The sequence below is a fragment of the Balaenoptera physalus genome (genome assembly GCF_965194825.1).
Source record: "Balaenoptera physalus genome assembly, chromosome: 20".
Classification (NCBI taxonomy): Eukaryota; Metazoa; Chordata; class Mammalia; order Artiodactyla; family Balaenopteridae; genus Balaenoptera; species Balaenoptera physalus.
Window position 1 is genome coordinate 44,544,447 of NC_138901.1, and position 22,469 is coordinate 44,566,915.

General features: G+C 49.3%; 1 protein-coding gene across 3 annotated transcripts in view; it reads left to right on the forward strand.

Moving 5' to 3' along the window:
• CCT6B (chaperonin containing TCP1 subunit 6B) overlaps nt 1–19,052 on the forward strand; it is a 185,517-nt gene extending 166,465 nt beyond the window's left edge. The window contains exons 9-10 of one of the 3 annotated variants that reach the window (XR_014257979.1): nt 824–919; nt 4,023–19,052. Coding sequence is in view for 1 of the 3 variants with exons in the window: in XM_082443750.1 (XP_082299876.1) it covers nt 824–900 (77 nt within the window). In the remaining 2 variants the exon portion in view is untranslated. Of the gene's footprint in view, nt 1–823 lie in introns of all 3 variants that reach the window. The other 2 variants (XM_082443750.1, XR_014257978.1) reach the window with 2 other exon arrangements.
• Nucleotides 19,053–22,469: the final 3,417 nt, after the last annotated feature.

Sequence of the window (22,469 nt, forward strand, 5' to 3'; positions counted from 1 at the left end):
TGACATCTATTTACTGAACATCTACAGGGTGTCAATATTGGGGCTGTAAGAGAGAATAAGACAAACCTTCTCATTGTGCAGAAAATCAGCATGGAAACCGGGATTTCTCAGCCTTGGCGCTACTGACATTGTGGGCTAGATAATTCTTTGTTGAGGGGAAGCTGCCCTGTGCATTTTAGGATGTTTAGCAGGGAATGGGGAAGAGAGTCTCCTCTGTTATCATCATTGTCATTGCCATTGTCATCATCGTCAGCATCACTTCTGATTACATGACACCTCCACATGCCAAGCACTGCTCTTTACACGTATTGACACATTTACGCCTCTCAACCTATAAGGTAGGTGTGATTATTTCCTCCATTTTACAGATGGGGAAACTGAGACACAGAGGAAGCCGCACGAGCAAAGTTCTCAAGCTCGGCACCTTTTAGGGGCCGAATGATGGTCAGCGTGGCTGGAGCAGAGTAAACACGGGGGAGCGTGGTGGGGAATGCGTTGGGGACCAGGGGGCAGAGCATGCAGGGTCTCGGAGGCCGTGGGTGCCTTGGAGGCTGCACCCCTTCTCCTCTGTGGCCGGGAGGGTGGGCAGCTGAGCTCTCTCAGCTGAGTCCTTTGCTAGGAATTGCGGTAAGCTAAAGAGAGCTGTCTGGTCCCCTCAGGGTAATGCCCCATGCCCGGGGGAAGACAGCCCACAGCCATGATAGGTCAATGCAGGGTGTAAGGCTTGACCTCCCTTCCTGGGATGCCTCGGAAAGACCATCCTACTCCAGGGCTTCTGTTACAACTGTATGGCAGCTCACCGTTTCCCTTCCTTCCCCAACAGGGCCCGATCCTGAGAGCACGCCCCAACCAACCTCCTGCACGCTGCTCTCCACCTCAGAGGCTGTCCAGGGAACCTGATCTGCAACATCATGGTCAGGTACTGGTTTATTTATTCTGGTTGTAACAGAAAACCATTGGGGCATTTAAACATGGGCAGAGTGTGACCTGAATTACACTCTAGAAAGTTTGCTCTGGCCGCTGTGTGAAAGAGCAGGGGTGGCAGTGAGAAGGCCAGCGGGGGACAGATGTAATAGTGCAGGTGAGAGGCTATTGTGGGGCTGGAGCAGTGGAGATGGTGATAAACAGTCAGTTCCTGGGTATGTTTATTTAGGAGGCGGAGCCAATAGGACTCTCTGTTGGATGTGAAGGAAAGAAGAATCAGGGATAACTCTGGGTATCTGAGCCTGGTGGATGGTGGTGCTACTTGCTGAGATATGGAAGCCTTATAGGGAAAAGGAGTGGATTTGTGGGGGGATCAAAGGTTCTTCTTGGACCGGCTGAGTTTGAGATGCCTCAGATATTCAAGGGAAGATGTTGAATAGGCAGTTGGGGAAGTGAGTCTGCAGATCAAAGGAAGGGTCACAGCTGGAGATACAAGGTGAAGGTGGTCAGCACATAGATGGTGTGTGCAGTGTGAGGAGACCAGACCCCCTGAAGAGAGAAGGTTCATACACAGCATAAGGGGGCTGGGACACCCCACGATTTAGGGTCCAGGCAGAGGAGAAGCCTGGAAAGGTGATGCAGGAGGAGTGGCCCTGAAGGAGGAAGAAAGGTAAGTGAGGTGTTGTCAAGAAAGCAAGAGGAGCAATCATTTCAAAAGGAGGGAGTGGTCACCTCGACGAAGACTTCTGAGAGATGAAACAAGGCGAGGACAGAGACGTGACCATCGATTTCTATTAGGTGTAGGTGATTGGTGACCTTGACTGCAGCTGGGTCAGTGGACAGGTGGTGACGAAATCTGCTTGGCGGTAATGAAGGAACGGGGATGAGGGGGTGGAGAGTGGACATGTACAACTCTTTGGAGGAGTTTTTCCATGAAGGCAAGTGAGGGAAACAGGGCAACAGCAGGAGGGGATGTGGGGACCATGGAGGCATTTTTAAGATGCACTGTATTAAGTCATGTTTGTGTGGTGATGGAATGTTCCAGCAGAGCAAGAAATGGCGATGGTGCAGGAGAGAAAGGGGACCACGATAAGGGCAAAGTCCTAGAGTTGGCAAGAGTGGGTAAAGATAACTCACAGGGGGAGGTTGGAGGTAGATGGAGACTCTCCTTGTGTAATTATGGGAGGGAGGACAGGGTACGTGGGTTGAGATGCAGGTAAGAAAGGAGGAATTGGTAGGAGGAATTCAAGGCAGATCTTTATTCCTGATTCTATTTTTTTCCTATGAAATATGAAACAAGATCATCAGGCGAGAGTGAAAGAATGAGAGATGCATTAGAGATTCAAGGAGAGAAGGTGGGAAATGGTGTTCTCAGAGATTAGGGAAGTGAATTCTCCAGGGAACTAGAGTAGGATTCCCGGGCAGTTTTGAGAGCCCATCAGTATGAAGTAGGTCCAGTCATGATGAGTGCCTGATTGTCCCCGGTGGCTTTCAGCTGTTCGGTGCTGGCACAAAGTGGATGGATCGCTGGGTTTAACCAGAGTCAGGGTCTTGCCAGGTAATGTGACCAAAGCAAAGAAGGACGAGGGTGTTGGGGGCACTTGTGGTGGGGTGGCTGGAGTGCTGACCCGTGGCATCCAGGCTGGTTAAGCAAGTCCGCATCCAGGGTGATGGATTTGAGAAAACGGAAGCGGTCTCAATGAGGTCAGTGCTGCTAGGATGGGGGCATCAGAGTGGGTGAGATGGAAGGAGAGGGGTGACGGGCAGAGTATTCTCAGAGATGTTTATAATCGAGATTTCAGGGGAGGTGCAGATATGATAATATAAGGTTTAGAGAATGAGCATATGATGGGAAGGAGGAAGGAGATCAAAAGAACTGAGAGGCCAGTACATTGCCTCGACCCTCTTCATGGATGCTGGCTAATGACAGGCATTTGATGGAGAAGGTGTTGAGGCGAATGCTCAGCTCCTCAGTGAGTGAGGGCTGTGAATGACTGCAACTAGCGGGGAGGCAGGCGGTAAGTATCTGATGCCGTGCCCTTCAAAGACGGTAAAGGAAGAAGCCAGGGAAATTGCTGGGAAGTGAAACTTAGGAGCAAGGAGTGTGAAAGAAAATAGATGCCACTTGAAAGGGCTGTAGGAGAACCTGTGTTCCCAGAGGGGAGCCAGTCCTCGAGCAAGAAGGCGAAGGGAAACTTCAGAGAAAGTCGGGGATTGGGTGTATTTGCTAACGACCAGTAGGGGATCCAGAGGGCTGGGAGTCTGGGAAGGGGTGGGAGATAGGGTCCGACTAGGGGTTGTGCAGAACAATGTTGGGATAAGCCCTGGGACCAAGGTGGGGGATGCCGGAGACCTGGATCCATCTGGGGACAGGCTGCCTCAGCAGGGGGCTGATGCGTGGGGTGGGGAAGGGAGGGGGATGAAACCTATCATGGCATTGGTCCTGGAGGCCCAGGTAGCTGTTCTGTCCTGTAATAGGGGATTTGGGCTTCTGGGGGACGGGCAGAGGCCTCCCTGGGGGCAGCCTGTTAGGCCGATTTAGGGAGGCTTGTGGGAGGGGTCCTTGGAGAGCAGTGGCAGCTGGAAGCCACATTTCCTTTTCTTTTCTCCCTCCACCTGAAACTGGGTTTTCTTCAAGAATACTGATAACCCTGCAGCCCTCTGGAGGGGAGGTGGCCTTTTCTTTCTCTCACAGGCTACCTATGGCCCGGGTGGGATCCTGGGGTGGGGTCGGTCTCCTCCTTGCTTGGTGGCTTCCGGCTCCCCACCAGAAAGGGCTGACCTCCAAAGCGCTCAGCAGTGGCAGCTGGTCTTCCTGGGCAGTGGCCTGCGTGTCCAGTGCTGAGTCATGGGAGAGGAAGCAGATCCCTGCCCGCGAGGAAGGGCTCCAGGACTGGGAAGGGAGGTTGTTCAGGTGCAGGGGCCCGAGTGACCTGAGCAAGCAGAGGAGGCTCCATGGAGACCTGAGGGCCTGGGGTCTAACGAGGAGACGGGAACGGCTGGCAGAGCATTGGGCTCTCAGGGGTCAGGATGGGGAGGAGGAAGGGCCAGAACCTCTGACCCCATATTGGCCGCCTTGTTTACTCATTGATCTGCAGGTGGCGGGAGTCACGAGAGCTGAAATGAGGAGCACCTGGTCAGACTGTGTTCTAGAAGGTTCACCTCAGCAGCATAGGTGGGTGAGGGAAGGGGAGCAGCGCCCACCTGGAGAGAGGGTACCAGTTCAAAGACTGAATCTAGAGCTGCGAGTGAAGCTTTCGGCTCCTGCCTGGTGGGCTTTCCATGCTCCATGCAGGTGGGGGCCAGGGAAGGAGCCCTTTTCCTTGCTGAGCGGCTTCCACATGCCTCTTGGCTCCCTACCTGCCTTCTCCTAGGGTTCCTTCCCAGCCTGGAGTCTCTCTCCCAGCTGCCCCTGCTCCCCAGGAAGGGTTTGGGAGCCGGGGTTGGCTGTTGCTGTCCTCCTCAACACTCTTGGAATCCTGGGGCTCCGTCTCTGGTTTTGAGATGGAAAAGAAGTGGGGGGATTGCTTGGGAGCAGGTCTCTGGGCCCCTGGAATCCAGAGTCAGCCTTGCCAGGGGGACCTTCTGTCTAGGATTCAACCCCTCCCAATGTCCCTTAAACCCCAGGGCTGGAGCCAATTTGACTGACTCTATTTCTCTCCGGCATAGCCAGAGGCCTCTGGGTACAGACGGCTTTGCTTGGATCTGACAGGCATGGGGTGGATGTCCCCCAGGGTTACACCTCTCAGACGGTCAGTTCCTCCCTGACCTCAAGCTCTCCCCGCTTTCATGGCTGGAGGGTGAAAGCCTGACTCATAGTGGGGCATGACTTGTGCCAGGTGACACAGTTTCTCCCTGCTGACCCCGGAATTAGGGGAGGCTCTATCCTCCAACCCACTTCCCGCTCAGCTTTGGAGGGCCAGGTGAGCGTAGGGGATGCATGGTGCCTTGGCCTGGGTTTTAATCTCAGTTCTGCTGCTAGCCCTGTTGATGCCGCCTTCATCTCCCCCGGGCAGGAACCATGTCACCAGTGTTCATTGCTGGGTACCTCACTGCAGCTCCAGAAGGCGTCCTTTATTTGTGCCCATTTCACAAGTGAGGAGACTGAGGCTCAGAGGGGTGAACTGACTTTTCCGAGGCCATATAAGTGAAAGAGGTGTGTTTGACAACAGACTCTCCTGACTCCAAATCCAGTGCTCTTTCTGCTGCCTGGGGCCTTGGTCCTCCCATCTGGTCAATGGAGGAGTCTGGACTGTTAATCTAGAAATTTCCTCTCTGGTCTAGGTTTTAGGGTATCTCGGGGGAGTGACATGTTCGGGAGCAGAGCTTGTTATGGGGGAAGGGAGTGGGGGGCATGAAAGGTGCAGGAGAAACTTTCCGGCTGGGTCCCCCATTCTCACATTCAACTCTTGACATTTATTTTCAAATGAGTTTATTTCTCCTGTCTCAGAGCTACCCTGACAGGTTCAAAAGACACTGTTCATCCTGTAACTTTAAACTTGGTCCTATTACCAGACCACACCATCTGCAGCATATTATGAATTAATTAAAAATAAACCTGTAATTATCTTGTTAATAGAGCAATTATATTACATTGTAATTTTTGTGTTAAAGCTTTAACTTGTTAAATGTTAAATTGTAATATATACCATACTTTTTGTAAGCCGAAATTGGCAAAGTCTCATTGTTTGAACACACTGGGAACCTCAAATAATGAAGTGGCCTCTGAGGGGCCCCGTGGTCACAGGATCTTTCCCGGAGCCTGGTCGGAACATCCGGCAGAGAAGGAGGCAGGCTCTGTATTTATTTCCCAGCTTTCGCTTCAACTATTTTTTTCCTTGTAAAGAGCTGCCCTTCAGCCAAGCCTGGAAGTCCACAGGCTGTCAAAAAAACTCTGCAAAATCAAAGCAGAAGGAAATTAGAAAATAGGACAGAAGCCCTGACTTCTGTAGTGGGCCTCAGGCAGTGGTCAGAGGTCGGTGTGGTGGGGACTTGTGGTCAGTCAGTGGGACACCTGCACTTGTAGGGCAGGGGTGTCGGTGTGTGAGAGTGTGTTGGGGGCACCCAGACGGGAATGGGCTAGAGATGGGGAGGAGGTGGTCAGATGGGATGACCACCATGTATTCAGGTGGTCAGCATCCAGAAAAGTCCCAGGAGCTTCCCGGAGGAAGTGACATTCTTTCGCCAAGCTGATCTGGAATTTAGCACAGAGATGTTAAAGCCCCTCCTTTATTCTCCTCTCCTCAGCTGCAGGGCACCCATCTCCCATCTCATCTCCCTCTGGAGGGTGTTCTACCCCAGGAAGAACTGAGTTACCACTGCTCTCACCATCTCCCAACTCCTATCCCATGAGAAACAGATAACCTCGTGAAAAAATAAGCTTCATTTGAAGGCCAGAACCCTAGGCTGGCAGAGCTGGAAGGGACCTAAGCTACCGCCTTGCCGCAGTGCCCCGCCCCCATTTTATAGATGAGGAAACTGAAGCTCAGACTAGATCAGTGACTCTCTGCTATGTCCCCAGTGCTCCATTTTCTCAGTATCTTTGGGGAGTTGGTAGGGTGAGTACAGGATGGGTGGGATGGAGGGCAGGAAGCTGGGGGCATTCACATTTGCTTGTAGTTCTGGGTCTCCAGTAGCAAAGCTTGTGGAGAACTGGCTCTTGTACCATACCCACACCCGAAAATCTGTTTCCTGTGTTCCACTGTGCTGCAGGCCAGCTCTCGGGAAAATTGAATTAGTGCAGTGAGACTGGAAGTGACCTCAGGGAGCATCTTCACCCCACTCATCACCGCCCCTACCTTTATTTTCAGAGGAGAAAACTGGGACCAGAGAGGGGCAGTGACTTGCCCAAGATCACACAGCAGGCCCCAGGAACCCTAGTCTGCACTCAATGTGACTTCTGTCTGTCTCCATCGGCACTGTCCCAGCCCCTTCGGCCCAGCTGCCCCCCGCCAGTCTCCGCCTCCCTGTCCACACACCTGCTTGGCCTCCCATCCACCTACACCAACTCCTCTCCTGTCTTTTGAACAAAAGGTGGCTCTCAAGGCCATGCAAGCCCCAGGGACAATGATAAGATCCACTATATGACATCTGACAGTTTGGGGGTGACCCTGTAGCCATATTCTCAACTAGCTTTTTATAACCATAGTGTATGGCAAGTACTGTCATTGTCTCCATTTAACAAACCAGAGAACCTAGGGGCAGCAGTAACCCTCAGAGCAGTCTTGGAACTAGAGGAAGTGTAGGGCCCTGGCTCTGGAGTTGAACGACCTGGCTGTGAGTCCAGGCTCTGCCGTGTCCCGGCCGTGCGTGACCCTGGGCCAGTCACTCACCTCCCCGGAGACTTAACCTGTACAGGGGAGATAGTAACCATTGTTACCTGGGGTTAAATGAGTTGATTCATTTCTAGTGTGCAGGAGGACCTGGCAAAGAGAAAACCTCAATAATATTAACACTCATCAGTATGATTATCGTGAGGACTTTTTTGCCTGCCCTCCTGCCTGGGTAGGCATTTTCTATTCCTGGCAGGGGAATTAATTTGCATCGGTTCTCCCCTCTCAGCCCCGTTTAGCGCAAATGTGAGAGGGGCAGTGGGAAGTGACCGGGCACCTCCTTGTGCTTCACGTTGGACCAGCTTCTACCCCTTACTGTGTGAGCTGGGGAAAGTCACGTTCTCCGAGTCTCAGTTTCTTCGTCTGTGATATGGGGAGAAACCTCACGGTGCTGCTGTAGACATCAAGTGAGAATGAGTATACAACATTAGTCACCATTAATAATACTTACGGCGTGATTATTGACTGGCAGGTGAGTGATGTGTCTGAAAGGGAAGGAGTGGTCCCAACAGGAAGGCTGCCTGGAGGCCTCCTAGCCCCGAGGCTCCACATGGGCTCAGACACCATTGGCCCCTGGGCCAGGCCCACATTGAGGAAGCGCTGGGCTCCCCGTGGTCCCTGGCTAGGCTGAGGTCGCAGTCCTAGCAGTGGCTGCCATCCCTGCCCCAAACCGGCAGGGCTGGTGAGGAACCAACTACAGAGGAGCCTTAAATCACAGCAGCGCTAACTGGGTTTTAAGTAACATTTGCTTCTAAGTACTCCTGTTTTTCAGAAGGAAGAGGGAGGCTAGTGGTGCATGGCAATCAGTTCATCATGTTTCAGCCTTTCCCGCCCTCCCCTCCCTCCTCCTCCTCCACCTAAGGTTCTGCAGCTGTGGAAACCCTGGCTCAGCCCAGGACTGTGTTCAGGCTTGGGACTGAGCTGATGGAGGTGGGAAAAGGGTCAGGAAGTTTCCTCTGGGAGCAGTGGAAGCTGTTTTGCCTCCCTTTCTCCCTCCCCTGTTTCCTTTACTCATTCATTCATTTGTTCATTCATTCACTGGATCATTCACTCGGTTGTCCATCCATCCTCCCATCATCACTTCCGCATTCATCAAACGCCTACTAGACAGACGTCAGGCTGAGATCTGGCTCCTGGGACAGCATCAGTCCATCAAGTGCGCTTGCTGTCCATTCAAGGTCCCGGTGACCCGCACCTGCGTTGCAGCTCTTAGAGGCAGGCAGTTCAGGCTCAAGCCGGGTCTGCTTCCTAAGTGTGAGCTCTTTCTCTCACACCTGCTCTTCTCTGACTGCTCTGCCTCCGCAACGTCACTGGGGTCATCTGCTCTCCCCCTCCCCCTGCCCTCCCCTGGCCTACTTCAGGCCTCACTGCCTTTCCAGATGGCCTCCTCCTAACTGGTCTCTCCCTCCTCACCTGTCCTCTGTATTAATGTTCCAGTCCAGTGGTGTCACTGTCCTTCTCAGAAGGCCCCAGTTGCTCCCTATTGGCTGAACGAAGCCCAGACTTTTCATCCTGGCGTGCAAGACTTGTTGCCTCTAACTCACTTCTTGGTCTTGTCTTTATCTTTTCCCATTTATGCATACTACGGAAATTAGTCCGTTTCCTCCTATCCAGCTGCACTACTGGACTCGCCATCGCGAAGTTGGTTTACTTACGCATCTCCCTCTGCTTTGTTGACTTACGCATCTCCCTCTGCTTTGTTTACTTACACATCTCCCTCTGCTTGATGACCACGCCATGTCCACAGGTACAGATCTTACCTATATTAAAGAACACGTTTAAGTCCTGCTTGCCCCATGACTCTTTCCCAGTCCCGTGCCTCCCCCAGCTGGAATCACCTCCCCCTCCTCTGGGCCACAGAACACTTCACCAGAGTTTCCATTAAGACCCTCACACTTTGCAGCATGGAATTTATGGACACGCCTTGAAGTTCCTTGAGGTAAGCAGCATGGCTTGGCCATCTCTGCATCCCTACAGTCCTTGCACAAAGCTATGCATATGACATGTCCTTCATTATCTCCCAGTGCTCTTAGTCTTCCACTGCCCAGAGGTGATCCTCTTCCAGAAAGGCAGCCTCAGAGGCTGGAAAGGTCCCTGGACTTGGAGGCAATGCTGCGCGGTGGCTAGTGGTACTGGCTCTGAGCAGACAGACCTAGGCTAACTCCACTGACTAGCTTGGTGACCTTGGGTAATTTACTTCTTCAGTTTCCCCATCTATACGAGGGCAGATATTGTGATGTCACTGGGTTATTAATGGTATGGAATTAAACACACATGAGTCCCTAATCACACTGCCTGCCACTCTGGATAAAATTCCACTCTTTGTTATTAGATCTAGTTACATCATTACCAGCTGTGTGGTCTCAGGAAATAAATTCACTTTCTCAAGACTTGACTTTCTCATCTATAAAATGGGAATAACCAATCCCTCCTGGCTTGGCTTGGGATGTTATTGAGAAGGTTAGATAACAGATGTTTTGTAAGTTAGTGTCTGTGAATGGCAGAATCCCAGCTTGACTGTTTAATGAAGAAATGGGAATTTCATTTATTCACATAACCCAGTCATAGGAAAGCCAGGACCGGTGGATCTGGGCACCCTCTTTTCATCTCTCATCTCTCTTTTTGTGCACATGACTTCATCTTTGCCAGTGAGAAAGGCTGGTGCTCTGCCCACAGGCAGTTCTACCCACCCTCTGGCCTCAAGAGTGAACAGGAAAGAGGGTTCTCCCCAAGTCCCAGGAAGAAAAATCCTGGGGAAGGCTCTGATTGGACCAGCCTGGTCACATGACCAACTGTGTAGCAGGAAGGGGAAGGAGCACTCAGTGATTGCAGTGGGGGAACACAGTTCCCTAAGTAAAGGAGAAGCTGTTACTAGATGAAGGGGACAGGGTACTGGGCAGACAAGTGGAATGGATGTCCCCTCCAGCCACGAAAGCACTTCATTCATTCATCCAAGACATGTTAATTGAGCACTTCCTGTGTGTCTAGCACTGGGGTGGGCACTGAGAAAATTAAGATGAATAAAACACTATCATTGCCCAGAGCACCCCCTAGTCTAACGAGCAATTTCTGTAAAGTCTGCTTTAGAGTTACAAGATGGCACTATTTCTATTCTCACTAATATATGACTTACAGTGTTGTTGAGACTGTCTGAGAGTCAGGGGAGATGGGAAAGAAGGAAGTGGAGATCAGGATAGGGGATCACAGAGGCCAAGAAAGAGAGAGACCACTTAGTTTGTGACAGGTTATTTTTGCATATACTTTCTCATGTCATCTTTGCAATAATCTTTCAAAGTAGGAAATATAATCTGCATTTTCGACGTAAGAGAGGGGAAGCTTGGAGAGGAAAAATGACTCCCAGAGGTCACGCGGCTAGAATGCTGGGATTTGAACCCAGGTCTGTCCAGCTGGATCACATGCTTTTTGCTCAATCCCATGGAGTGGCAGGGGAGGGCTGGCCAGTCCTGGCCTTAGGAAGGAGTCTTTCTTCCCTCCTTGGAACGAAGCAGAGCATGCCTAGGAAGTGGCTGCAGCTGGCAGCTGGGAGACTCAAGTGTGGAATGAGTAAGTGGCCAATAGAGAAGATAATTCAGGAGGCAGGATTGAAAGGGAAAGACCCTTGCAGGGGGGTGTGTGGGGAGCCTCTGCCTGAGTCCCCCTCTCCCTCTCCTACCTCACCCTTTCTCCTGTTCAACCCAACTCCAAGTGGCAGATTTATTCGTTTTAATTAACAGCCCCAATGCTGGGAAAACATCCAAATTCCAGCTCTCAGCATCACTGGATTTCCACAGTAAGGAGAGTGAGGGGGTGATGCTGGGAATAGTAATGAGTAGGGGTGGGACAGCAGGAGAGGTACCCTCCCTGCCTGGGCCTGGTCTGGGACCACCCGCCCCCCACCCGCTCTTCCTCTTGCTCTGACTTGACCCGGGGCTTGCTGGAACTAAAGCTGGGCTGGCCTTAGGGAAAGGCGGAGGTTCAGCCCAGTGTGGGGTTATGGGGATTGAGGGCACTTGACTCTGATCTCAGCTCGCCTACCTACCGTGTGACCTTGGCTAAGCCACTTGACTTCTCTGGGATTATTGTGCAATTCATCTGTAAAATGAATAGGATGATTCGAAGCCCTCTAGGGGTCCTGGCAGCTCTAGACTGTGATTCTAAGTTTCTTGCAGATCTTCTAACTGCTCTGCTTTCCCAGCTCCTTCTTCTTCAGGGAAACTCCTTAGTTTCCTCTATTGGACTCTGCTCTGCACCTAGGGAGGTCTTCCGGTTTAAAGTCTCCACTTCCAACCGAGATCCAGTGCCTTCTCTTGGAGTCCTGAGCACTCCCCCTTTTGAGGTCTGTCAATCTTGGGCTTGACCTTGGCTCCCTTAGTCCTAACTGGGTGGGGGGTCTCACGCAAGTCTGCACCTGTTTCCTCATTGCACGTTAGGGATGACAATGCCTGTTTCCAGGGCGTGCATGCGTGGGGCTAGATGTGGTGGAGATGCAGTGAGGTAACACTAGTGCAGCGCCTGGTACATTGATTCACATGGGACCCACCCATGACCACACAAGGCTGGGAGCCACCCATGGGCCCTTTCCTTTTGGGGGCTCCTCAGAGCAAAGAACAGAGGGAGGGGCTGCTGTAGTTAGTGGTGACCAGCAGCCACTGGTGTAGGAAACCCTCGTCCCCAGCAGAGGCCGGTTTGGAGGGAGCCCTTTACGTTCCACTTTGACCCTCCCCCCCACTGTGTAAGCTCCTCATCCTCAGCTTGGGGCTCCCTCACACTGTGCGGAGATCATGCAAAATGATTCAACTAAAATCATTCAGCAGGAAAGGCAACTGAGTAATCAGGATTTACTGCTGAGAAGCCCTGGCCTTAACCTAGGCTGGGAAGCAGGAGCCCAGCTGGGCTGAGAGTCTGGCTGGTTTCAGCATTTTTCCCAAGACAGGGAATGCAGGGCCCCCCCGGGCACCTCTCCTCCAGCATGTGGTCAGCAGTGAGTCCCAGGAGTCGAGTGACCAGGCAGTCTGGTCCCACGTCTGCACCAGGCCTTGTAGGTGGCTTTGAGCAGGGCCCCAGCTTTGCCGGCTGGAATTGCTGGTACGAGCAAAGGAGTTTGGAGCTCACAGCCATTGTTCCTGGGCTCAGAGAAGCATTTTCCCTTCTGGGGTCTGGAGGACAATGGGGAAGGGAGACAGAGGAGGAAGCGAGGGTCAAGGGTGGGAGAGCAGGAAGAGGGGGAGGGAGTAGGGGTGCGGGAGGAGAGCCAGGAATACTGTGGATGCGAGCCTGTGTCACGTGAGCTATGTGACTTGCTCGTAGTGTATTTACTCCAAATGTGTGTGTATCTCTCCATCCCTACCAGGAATGCAGTGGTGACCTAGAGGATCATCAGACGTAAATGTGCTCACCCCTCCCTTCTCCCAACCAGCCATCCAGCCATCCACCCATTCATCCATCCATCTGCCAGCCCACCATTTATAGGGTTCACCCTCCACAGCTGGCTCTTTGCAAAGAATAAAAAAGTAAAAAATAAGATGTTAAAGTCTTCAAAGTCAAGCTCCTCCCCTGTCAAAACTGCTCTTTCCTATCTTGGATTTTGGCTCTACCATCCATTGAGTTTCTCCAGCTGGAAACTGCAGCCTGTTCTCTGAAACCTTGCCTGCCTCCGCGCCCTCACCCAACTCTCATTTTCCCTTTTAATTCATTTCACCTTCCATCACTGCTAACTTTCTTTGATAACTTATCCACCCCTTCATTCATCAGGACCATTCCCTCCCAGCCAGGGCAGAGGGGAACCAGACCTTGGGAAGAGATTGACTTTGTCTTGATTCCATGCCAGGACTGAGCATAGAGTGAGAATAAGGACCGTGGAGGCAGGTTGGTTCTGAGCCTGCCTCTGCCGCTTCCTCGCAGTGTGGCTTTGGGCAAGTTGCTGAAACTGCACGCCTCAGTGTCTGCCTTTGGAAAATGGAGGTGTTAATATTGCTTCTGAATGTGTGAGAGGCTGGTTCAACCTGAAAGTGAATGCCAAGTGCAGCACTTGGCACACAGTAGGGACTCAGGGGATGCTGGCTCCACCTTCCCACCTTTCCCCTTCTTTCTCCCTTTCCTCCATTGTCATGCATGTCTGGACCCTCAGGCTGCAGAGCCCTGGGACACCAGGTCTGTGCAGGCAGGGGACCTGAAGTCACATCAGAGCTCATGACAGCAGGAAGGAAGAAACTCTGCTTGGCTTCTGTGTTGTTACTTTTTTTTTTTAAACAGGAAAAACTCAGAACTGAGCAAAAGGCTCACCAGGAGGGCAGGGGAGAGGCATAAGCCTGGAGAACCCCAGGGTGCCCCCATAGATCTCCAGGCAGGAAACCCCCAAACTCCATCTCCAGGGGAGGCAGAAAGAGGCCCCCCCTGAGTCGCAGCATCCCAGCACCACTGCTGGGTGTGTCCAGGTGCCTTCCGCCCCCCACCCCTGCACACACACGTGTTTCCCCAGCGGAGCTTGTTCCTGCTAGGTTAGGATTCTCGACTGTTCTGGCTGGGTGGCTTCAATCCTCTACTTTCCAATCAGGAAATTGAGGCCCCCAGAGGGGAGGGGATCTGGAGCCATGCCTCTTGCCCTCCCGTTCAGTGTCTTCATTCTCTTGAATTGCCAGGTGAGTGGGCTCAGTACAGGGCAGAAAAAAGAGTTCCCATAAAGGTCAGGATGTGATTTCCCTGAGTGGGGAGGGAGGAGCTGGCATGGGGATGGGTGACTTCTGGCAATGTCCTAGTTCCTGGGACCTGGAAGGTGGTTTCCTGGGCGTTCACTTTATATAACTCATTAAGCTCTACAGTTATGGATTATTCACTTTTTGGTATTTGTGTTATGTTTCACAATAAAAAAGGGTTTAAAACCCCTAATAAATCTTGCTGAAATCAATTACACATACAAAAGAAAGCTAAAGAGGCCTCAGGTCTGAGGAAACCCCCATCCAAGTTCCCGGTCCTGGCAGGTGGTCTGTGCCCCAGCTACTCCCCCCTGGCAAATGGGTACAGCCATCCTCACCCCTCACCCATCCAGGGAAGTGAGCCTGGGGTAGGGGGGAGCAGAACATTTGCTAAGGGCCCCTATTCTGTTCTAGGAGGGTAATGGGTTTTGTGGCTTCTGGATGAGGATCGGGGTGAGGGTGCCATGAGGACGAGGTTGTAAATGCTGTCTCTGGCCTCACCTTCAAGGCCATGTCCAGTCTATGAACTCACTGTACTTCTAAACTTCAGGGCAGTGGTTACTGGGAGTCAGGCAGCCAGGGTACCCTCTGGGTTCTACTTTCCCTTTCTGTAAAATGGGAGGATTGAGGGGAAGCAAAATGTATCTTTTGGGAGTGTTTCCTAAAACACCTAGATTCTGTTCACCAAGGCGAAGTGTGTCACCCAAAGGCTCAGAGAGGTCATCTGACCTTCCCAAGGTCACACAGCATTTAGTACAGCTCTGAATTGAGGATCTTGTTCCTAGACTTCTTGGGGAGGAGCACCTCCTCCCTCCTACCCCTTCCCTCTTTTGCCTTCAGCCTGAACCCTTGTAGGGCATAGGTCAGGGCTCTGCCTGAGAAGCTGCATTACTCTCTGTTGTCCCTGGTGATGCAGGGCTGGCCCTGAGCACTTGTGACTTTTACGTTTCCTGAGATTTAAGGCCAGGCTGGCTGGTGGGCTCCACCTCCCCAGGCTGTGGGCAGGAGGAGGGGGTATGATTCATCTCTTCTCTCCTGGTGCTTAATAAGAACATGGCTATAAATGTAACTGGGCTGTTTATGAGTGCTAAGTCAGCCTCGCAGTTGGCTCCCGGCCCCCTCAGAGCCAGCCTGGCCCAGCCTCTGCTGCCTCTCCCTGGAGAAGCAAAAGGGGGTTCTTCCCTCAGGCCCCCGACCCTGGGAACCTGGAAGCCTCGAGCAGTAGGGGTGGGGAGAGGGGGCAGTCTTGCTTGGATATTATTAATCCAATTATTATTATGAATTCATTCAGTGTTTGCTAAGCACCTACTGAACATCTGTCAGGCACGGCACTAGGGGCTGGCACTAGGGCTGGGTAATTTCCGGTGTCAGCCTGAAGGAGCTTGCTGCGTCTGGCAGAGACTCACGAGAGGGCAGGCAGTGACGATCTCTGCGAGAAACAGCCGTCAGCACGGGCCCTGAGAGCCGAGTGTAGTGCCCTCACCTACTGTGGGACATGGCAGCCGGGAGAGATTTCCTGCGGGAGATGACGGGCCAAGATGGAGGTGAGGGTCAGGGTGTCCAGTTCTGGTGGAGAGACAGGTACTCCAGGCAGAGTCTGCACATTTCGAGGATAAAGGTTTAGGGACAATAGGAGAAGAGTGGGGGTCAGCGAGCCTGGAGGTTGGTTGGTACTTGGGAAGGGAGGTACTTGACTGGGAGGCCACAGGAGCGAGGCCACACCCGGGAGCCTGGCCTGTATCCTGAGGACCGTGGGGTCCCCTGAAGAGCTGTAGAAGAGGATAGGGACTGGGAGCGGTTTCGACAGGTGTCTTAGAAAGATCACTCTGCCAGGTGCATAACCACCTCCTGCCCCCTATCAGATGATGTCGCCTCCTTTTGCTCAGAATCTTCCAAGGCGCACCACCATGCTTACAACAAACGCTGTGTCCTCATGTGGTCCACAGGGCCGAGGGAGACCTGGCCCTGCTTGCTTGCTCTTCTCCGTCAGGCTGGGCTGTGGCTGCTTGGACCCGCCGAGCCTGTCCCCACCACAGAGTCTTGGTCCTTGCAGGTCCTCTGCTTCCCTTCATTCAGGAATCTGCTCAGAGGTCATCTTTTCAAGAGGGCCTCCCCAACCATCCTTTCAGAATCTCTCACTCTGCTTTCTTTTTCTCCAAAACACTTACCTCCTCCACATGAGATTTTATTATGGATGATGCGTATGTTAGACAGTCGTCTGGTACCCTAGCCACACGTAGGCCTCACAGAGGCAGGGATGCTCTCTCTGCGTCTCTGGTCCCAGCACCTAGAACATACCTGGCCTATGACCCACCCTCAAATATTTGTGGATTGAGTGATGGATTGTGGTCAGGGCAAGGCCAGGGCAAGGAGGTCTCCCAGGGGACCACGGAGGTTGTCAGCATCTCTGGGGGTGGCCAGGCCTCAGGAGGCTGCTCCTCCCTGATGGGCTCTGGCAGAGCTGAGTTCTGCAATGACGTCCTGCCCTTACACTCGCACACTCACGTACACACACACACACACACACACACACAGTCCTCCCCTGCCTCCACACACACTGTAAAAACAGCTTTACTGCTTTATGTCGTTTGATCTTCACAACTTCCCTTGATTTTGATGAATGTAAAGTAAGGATGATGCTCTTCTTAGAGCTGTCTTGAGGATTAAATGAGTTAATATTTGGAAAGTGCTTAGATCAGTGCTTGGAAGACAGTAAGCCCTCCAATATCAACTTTTTGTTATTTTTAAGGCCCTCGAGGGGTGAAATGACTCATCCCAGGCCACATGGCTAAGAGGTGTGCAAATGGGGGCGGCTCACACCCAGGTCTCCTGACTCTTCAACCAGTGGCCTTTCCATTTCTCCTCATTGCTGCTCTCCTGGAAGCCCCTTCCCTCTCCCTCTCCTTTCCTGGCATTTAGGTGTGTCTAAGCCAGTCTCAAGCCCTGGCGGCATCACAGAGGGCTTGTCCAATCCACAGAGGATCCTCCTACCATACACACCCTAGGACTTGAAGGCATGCTAAGTCCCAAGCCCCGTGTATCACAAAGTTCACAGGAACCTTCTCCCTTGAGTTCTTCTTTTTTTTTTTTAATATATAAATTTATTTATTTATTTTTGGCTGTGTTGGGTCTTCGTTTCTGTGCGAGGGCTTCCTCTAGTTGTGGCGAGCGGGGGCCACTCTTCATCGCGGTGCGCGGGCCTTTCACCGTCGCGGCCTCTCTTGTTGCGGAGCACAGGCTCCAGACACGCAGGCTCAGTAGTTGTGGCTCACGGGCCTAGTTGCTCCGTGGCATGTGGGATCTTCCCAGACCAGGGCTCGAACCCGTGTCCCCTGCATTGGCAGGCAGATTCCCAACCACTGCGCCACCAGGGAAGCCCTCCCTTGAGTTCTTGAGGTCTGCACTAAAGGCGAGTTCTGCAATGCCTGGCAACTGCATGACCCCATGGAGGAGGGGAAGGGAGGGAAAAAGTCAGACCTCTAGGTCTCTGCTTTGAATACCAGGACTGACTGCTCCTGGGAACCTGCCCGCCCAGCAAGCAGACCTGTGAGCCAGCTCACTCCACTGCCCCCACTGATTGCTCTCTACTCCTCCCAGCTCCCACACCCTGCCATGTTCCCTCCCGGTCTCTCACCATTTCACAGAGGGGAAGCCTGAAGTCTAGAGAGGACCACTTGCTGAGGGCCACATAGTGAGCTGGCCAAGAATAAAATGCACGTGTCTGGCAGGGGAAGCATTGGGTTCCCCAGCTGGCTCTGCTGATTTCTGGCTGTGCAATCTTGAACAGGTTTCTGAACCTCTCTGAGCCCCATTTTCTTCATCTGAAGAATAGGAAGAATAATGTCCACCACATTGGCTTGTTTTGCTTTGTCTTTTGAAGCTAGAATGAGACAACTGGCATAAATCACCTGCACAGTGCCTGGCACTAATAGATGCTCTGTATATGTTAGTTCCCTCCCTTTCTACTTTTCTCACAAATCTAGAAGAGGCAGTTGAGTTGGGGGTGGGGTGGAAAGCAAAACAAAGCAGAAAGCTCATTGAAAGATCCAGTCTCCAGGAGACTCTCAATCAGTGCAACTGCAGATCCAGGCCATAGTATCATTACTTAACCAATTTTGCAGGGGAAAAAAAATCAAAGGATAGCTACAAATGAAAACCAAACAGAACAAAACCAATACTCATTTATCTAGAACTAGTTTGCTGTCAGAGGAGGGACAAGTCCCTTCACCCGAGGACCTGTCAATTCCAACTGTGCAGAAAGATGACAGGCAAGAGATTCACTGTCTTCCTGAGCCTTGGAGGATGAGGGAGAAGAAGAGAAGGGGGGAGTTCAGCCAAAGAAGCAAGAGGGAGGCCCCTGCCAACCTGGATGATAGAAGTGTTGGGCAGCACTTGGTAGACACTGTGATTTTCCCTCATCTGGCTGGGGAGCCTTGCTCAATTTGCAAAGACCTTTCTGGTTCTGCCAAAAGGCCCAGGAACGTCCAGAGAAGCAGAGCTATTCACTGGCTGAGGTGTGAACCCCAGGGCAGGGCTGCCATGAACTGTTGGGCAGGTTGTACACAGCACAAAGACTCCTAGCCAAGAGAGCAAGTGAGAGCTGTTTTCTAACATGTTCTCCCAGAGGAATAAGTGTCCTTACCCTTGGATGAGGCTGAGAAGCTTCTTACATTGGGAGTAAGTCTGCTTGGACTCAGGGTATGAGGAGGGAGGGAAAACTTCTTCAAATCAACCTAGGAGCCTGGATGTTTTAGGAACTTGTCATATTGCATTCTCATCTGTCTCTTACTAGAACTGTGAGCTCCTCCAGGGCAAAGCAGTATCCTCATTTTTTTTTTTGAAATTGTCCATGTTTATCCCAGTACTGGTCACTTGATGATTGTTGAATGAATGAATGAATGAATCTGGGATGGACAAGAGGGGAGGAATAGGGAGAGATGAGGGAGAGTGAAGGAGGAAGAAGCGTTGAGAAGGGGGGAAGAAGGAGAAAGTGTAATGAGGAACTAGGGAGAACATGCAAAAATGAACACAAAGGAGATCCAACTGAAGGGCAGGGGCAGGGCTGGAGAGAAGGAGAGTGAGGCTGAGAAGGTTCAGAGGGAAGAAGGAGAAAGTGTAATGAGGAACTAGGGAGAACATGCAAAAATGAACAAAAAGGAGATCCAACTGAAGGGCAGGGGCAGGGCTGGAGAGATGGAGAGTGAGGCTGAGAAGGTTCAGAGGGAGGGAGCAGGGCAGGGGTGGAGGCTGAGGAGCTTGGAGGCCTGACAGGCCTGAGGTGGTGGGAAGTTTGGGATCCCTGCCTCTGATCCTGAGGTCACTGCCTGAGCTCCTGGTGAGCCACATTCATCAGCAAGCCTAGGATGTTGTTCACAATCCTGACCTGGAGGTCAAGGCCATGAGCTCTCAGTGACTCCTGCTCCATGGTTATTGATGAGGGAACAAGTGACAGAAGGTGCCCTATATCCTGGGGCATCATTCTTAGGACTCCACCTTTGCTGTTTCTTCTTTTAAAGCAGCTAAAAACTTGGTAGCTGAAGCCCTGCAGGGTCCTGGTCTGATGGGGTGACTTGGGATACCCTTTTCATCTCTTGGAGTTGAGGCATTTTATAACCGGCTCTGGGCTTTTTGCTGATTCCAGCTCATGGGGCTTTCTACTGGGCCAGATTGGAACCAGGGGGTGTAATCACGTTCCTGCTTTTGGTCCCAGGCTCCCTGGGTTGCGGGGGTGGGTGTGGATTCTGGCTCTGCCACTTACTTGCTGGGTGACCTTGAAGAAGTTAGTTATAATATATGTACTTTAATTCCTAGAGCAACACTAAAAAAAGCTATAAAAAGAGATATTGTAAAGTGTACAACAGATAAATTTAAATTAAATACAAAAAATGTTTACCTAACCCAAAATACGTCAGAAAAGGAGGAAATAGAGAAACAAATACCAAAAGAATAGAGGGATTAAACAGGAAACTGATAAAATGGTAGGTCTAAAGCCAAACATATCAATAATTATATTAAATGTAAATGATCTGAACACACCCATTTAAATGTAGAGATCATCAGAATGGATTAAAAAAAAAAACCCTGGCCCAAGTATATGCTATCTTCAAGACACTCACATCAAATATATTGATGTAAATGGGTTAAAAGTAAAAGGATGGAAAAATATATGCCATGCAAATACTAATCAAAAGAAAGCTGGGTTGCTTTGTTAATATCAGATGAAGTAGACTTCAGAGCAAAGAAAATTACCAGGGATAAAATGGGTTTTCACATAATGATAAAAGCATTAATTCACAAAGAAGACTAAAAAAAGTCTAAATGTGGATTCATTTAACATCAGAGCAAAAACTGACAGAACTGGAAGGAGAAATAGACAAACCCATAATTATAACTGGAAACATTAAAACTCCTTTCTCAGTTATTGAGAGAACTAATAGACAAAAAAAAAAAAAATCAGTAGAAATGAACAACACAATCAATCAACTGGATCTAATAGTTATTTGCATAACATTCAACCCAACTAAAGTAGAATGTACATTCTTTTCAAGCGCACATGGAACATTCACCAAGATAGGGTCATAAAACAAATCTTATCAACATTTAGTAGAAATTATACAAAATATGTTCTCTGACCATAATGGAATTAAACTAGATATCAATAATGAAAAGATAACAGGAAAATCTCCAGATACTTTGAATTAAACAACATACATTTAAATAATCCATGAGTCAAATCAGAATCCTCAAGGGAAATTAGAAAATATTTTGAATGGAATGAAAATGAAAACGCAATGTATCAAAATTTGTGGCATGCAGTTAAAGCAATAGTAAGAGGAATATTTATAGCATTAAACACATACTGGGAAAGAAGAAAGGTTTTAAATCTATAATGTTAGGTTCTATCTTAAGAAACTAGAAAGGGAAGAGCAAATAAATTGAAAGCAAGCAGAAGGTGGAAGATAAAGCACAAATCAATCAATCAATCTGAACCCCATTCAATGATATTGAAAACAGAAAAACAATAGAGAAAAATCAATGAAATCAGAAGCTGGTTCTTAAAAATATCAATAAAATTGATAAACCTCTAGCAAGACTGATAAAGGAAAAAAGAGAGAGAGAAGGAGGGAAAGAGAAGACAAAATTACTAATATCAGGAATAAGAGAAGGGATATCACCACAGACATTAAAAGCATATTAAGGGAATAATATGAACAACTCCAGTCACATAAATTTGACAACTAGATGAAATGGATCAATTCTTCAACAATCACAAGCTAAAAAAAAAAAAAAAAAAATCACAAGCTATCAAAACTCACCCATGACAAAATAGATAACCTAAGCAGTCCTATTGTTATTAAAGAATTTGAATTTTTACATAGAAAATCTTTCACAAAATACATCTCCCAGTCAAGATGATTTCTCTGTCAAATTCTTCCAAACATTTAAAGAAGAAATAAGAAATTCTACCCAATCTCTTCTGGAAAATACTACCCAACTCATTTTGTGAGGCCAGGATTATCCTGATACTAAAACCAGACATACAAAGCATAAAAAAAGAAAACTATAGATTGATTTTCTTCATGAATACAGATACAAAATTTCCTAACAAAATATTAGCACATTGATTCTAACAATGCATAAAAAAGGTAATACACTGTGACTAAGTGCAGTTAATTACAAGAATGTCAAGCTGGTTAGATACTTGAAAATTAATAAATTTCAGCCACCATATTAACAGTCTAAAGAAGAAAAATCACATGATCATATAAACCAATGCAAAAACACATTTAACAAAATAGAATATTGATTTATGATACAAACTTTCAGAAAACTAGGAATATAAGGGAACTTCCTCAACCTGATAAAGGATCTCTATAAAAAGACCCTACAACTAACATCATACTTGATGGTGAAAATAGAATGTTTTCCCCCTAAGATCAGCAACAAGTCAAGGATGTTCACTCACCACTGGAAGTTCTAGCCAATGCAATCAGGAAAGAAAAAGAAATAAAGGCATGCAGATTGAAAAGTAATAAAGATAACTGTCCCTACTGAAGGACCAAATGTATGTCTATGTAGAAAATTCTAAGGAATCTACAAAAACAAAAACTCCTACAACTAAGTGGCAGTTTAGCAAGGTTGCAGGATACAAAATCAACACAGAAAATCAAACATATTTCTAAAAATGAGAAACAAATAATTGGACACCAAAATTTAAAAACAGTGTCATTTATAATAATAGATTCAAAAATATGAAATACTTATGTATAAATTTAACAAAATATGCAGAGGTTTAGCATGCTGAAAATTACAAAATGCTGATGAAAGAAATCAAAGAAGGCCTAAATAAATGGAGAGACGTATAATGTGGATGTGTTGGAAGATTCAAAATAATAAAGAAGTCAATTTTCTCCAAATATATCTGTCTATATTGATTTAAGGCAATTCCAATGAAAATCCAGCAGAATTTTTCTTGTGGTGATAAATGGAATATTTATAAATGGAATGGAATATTTATAAA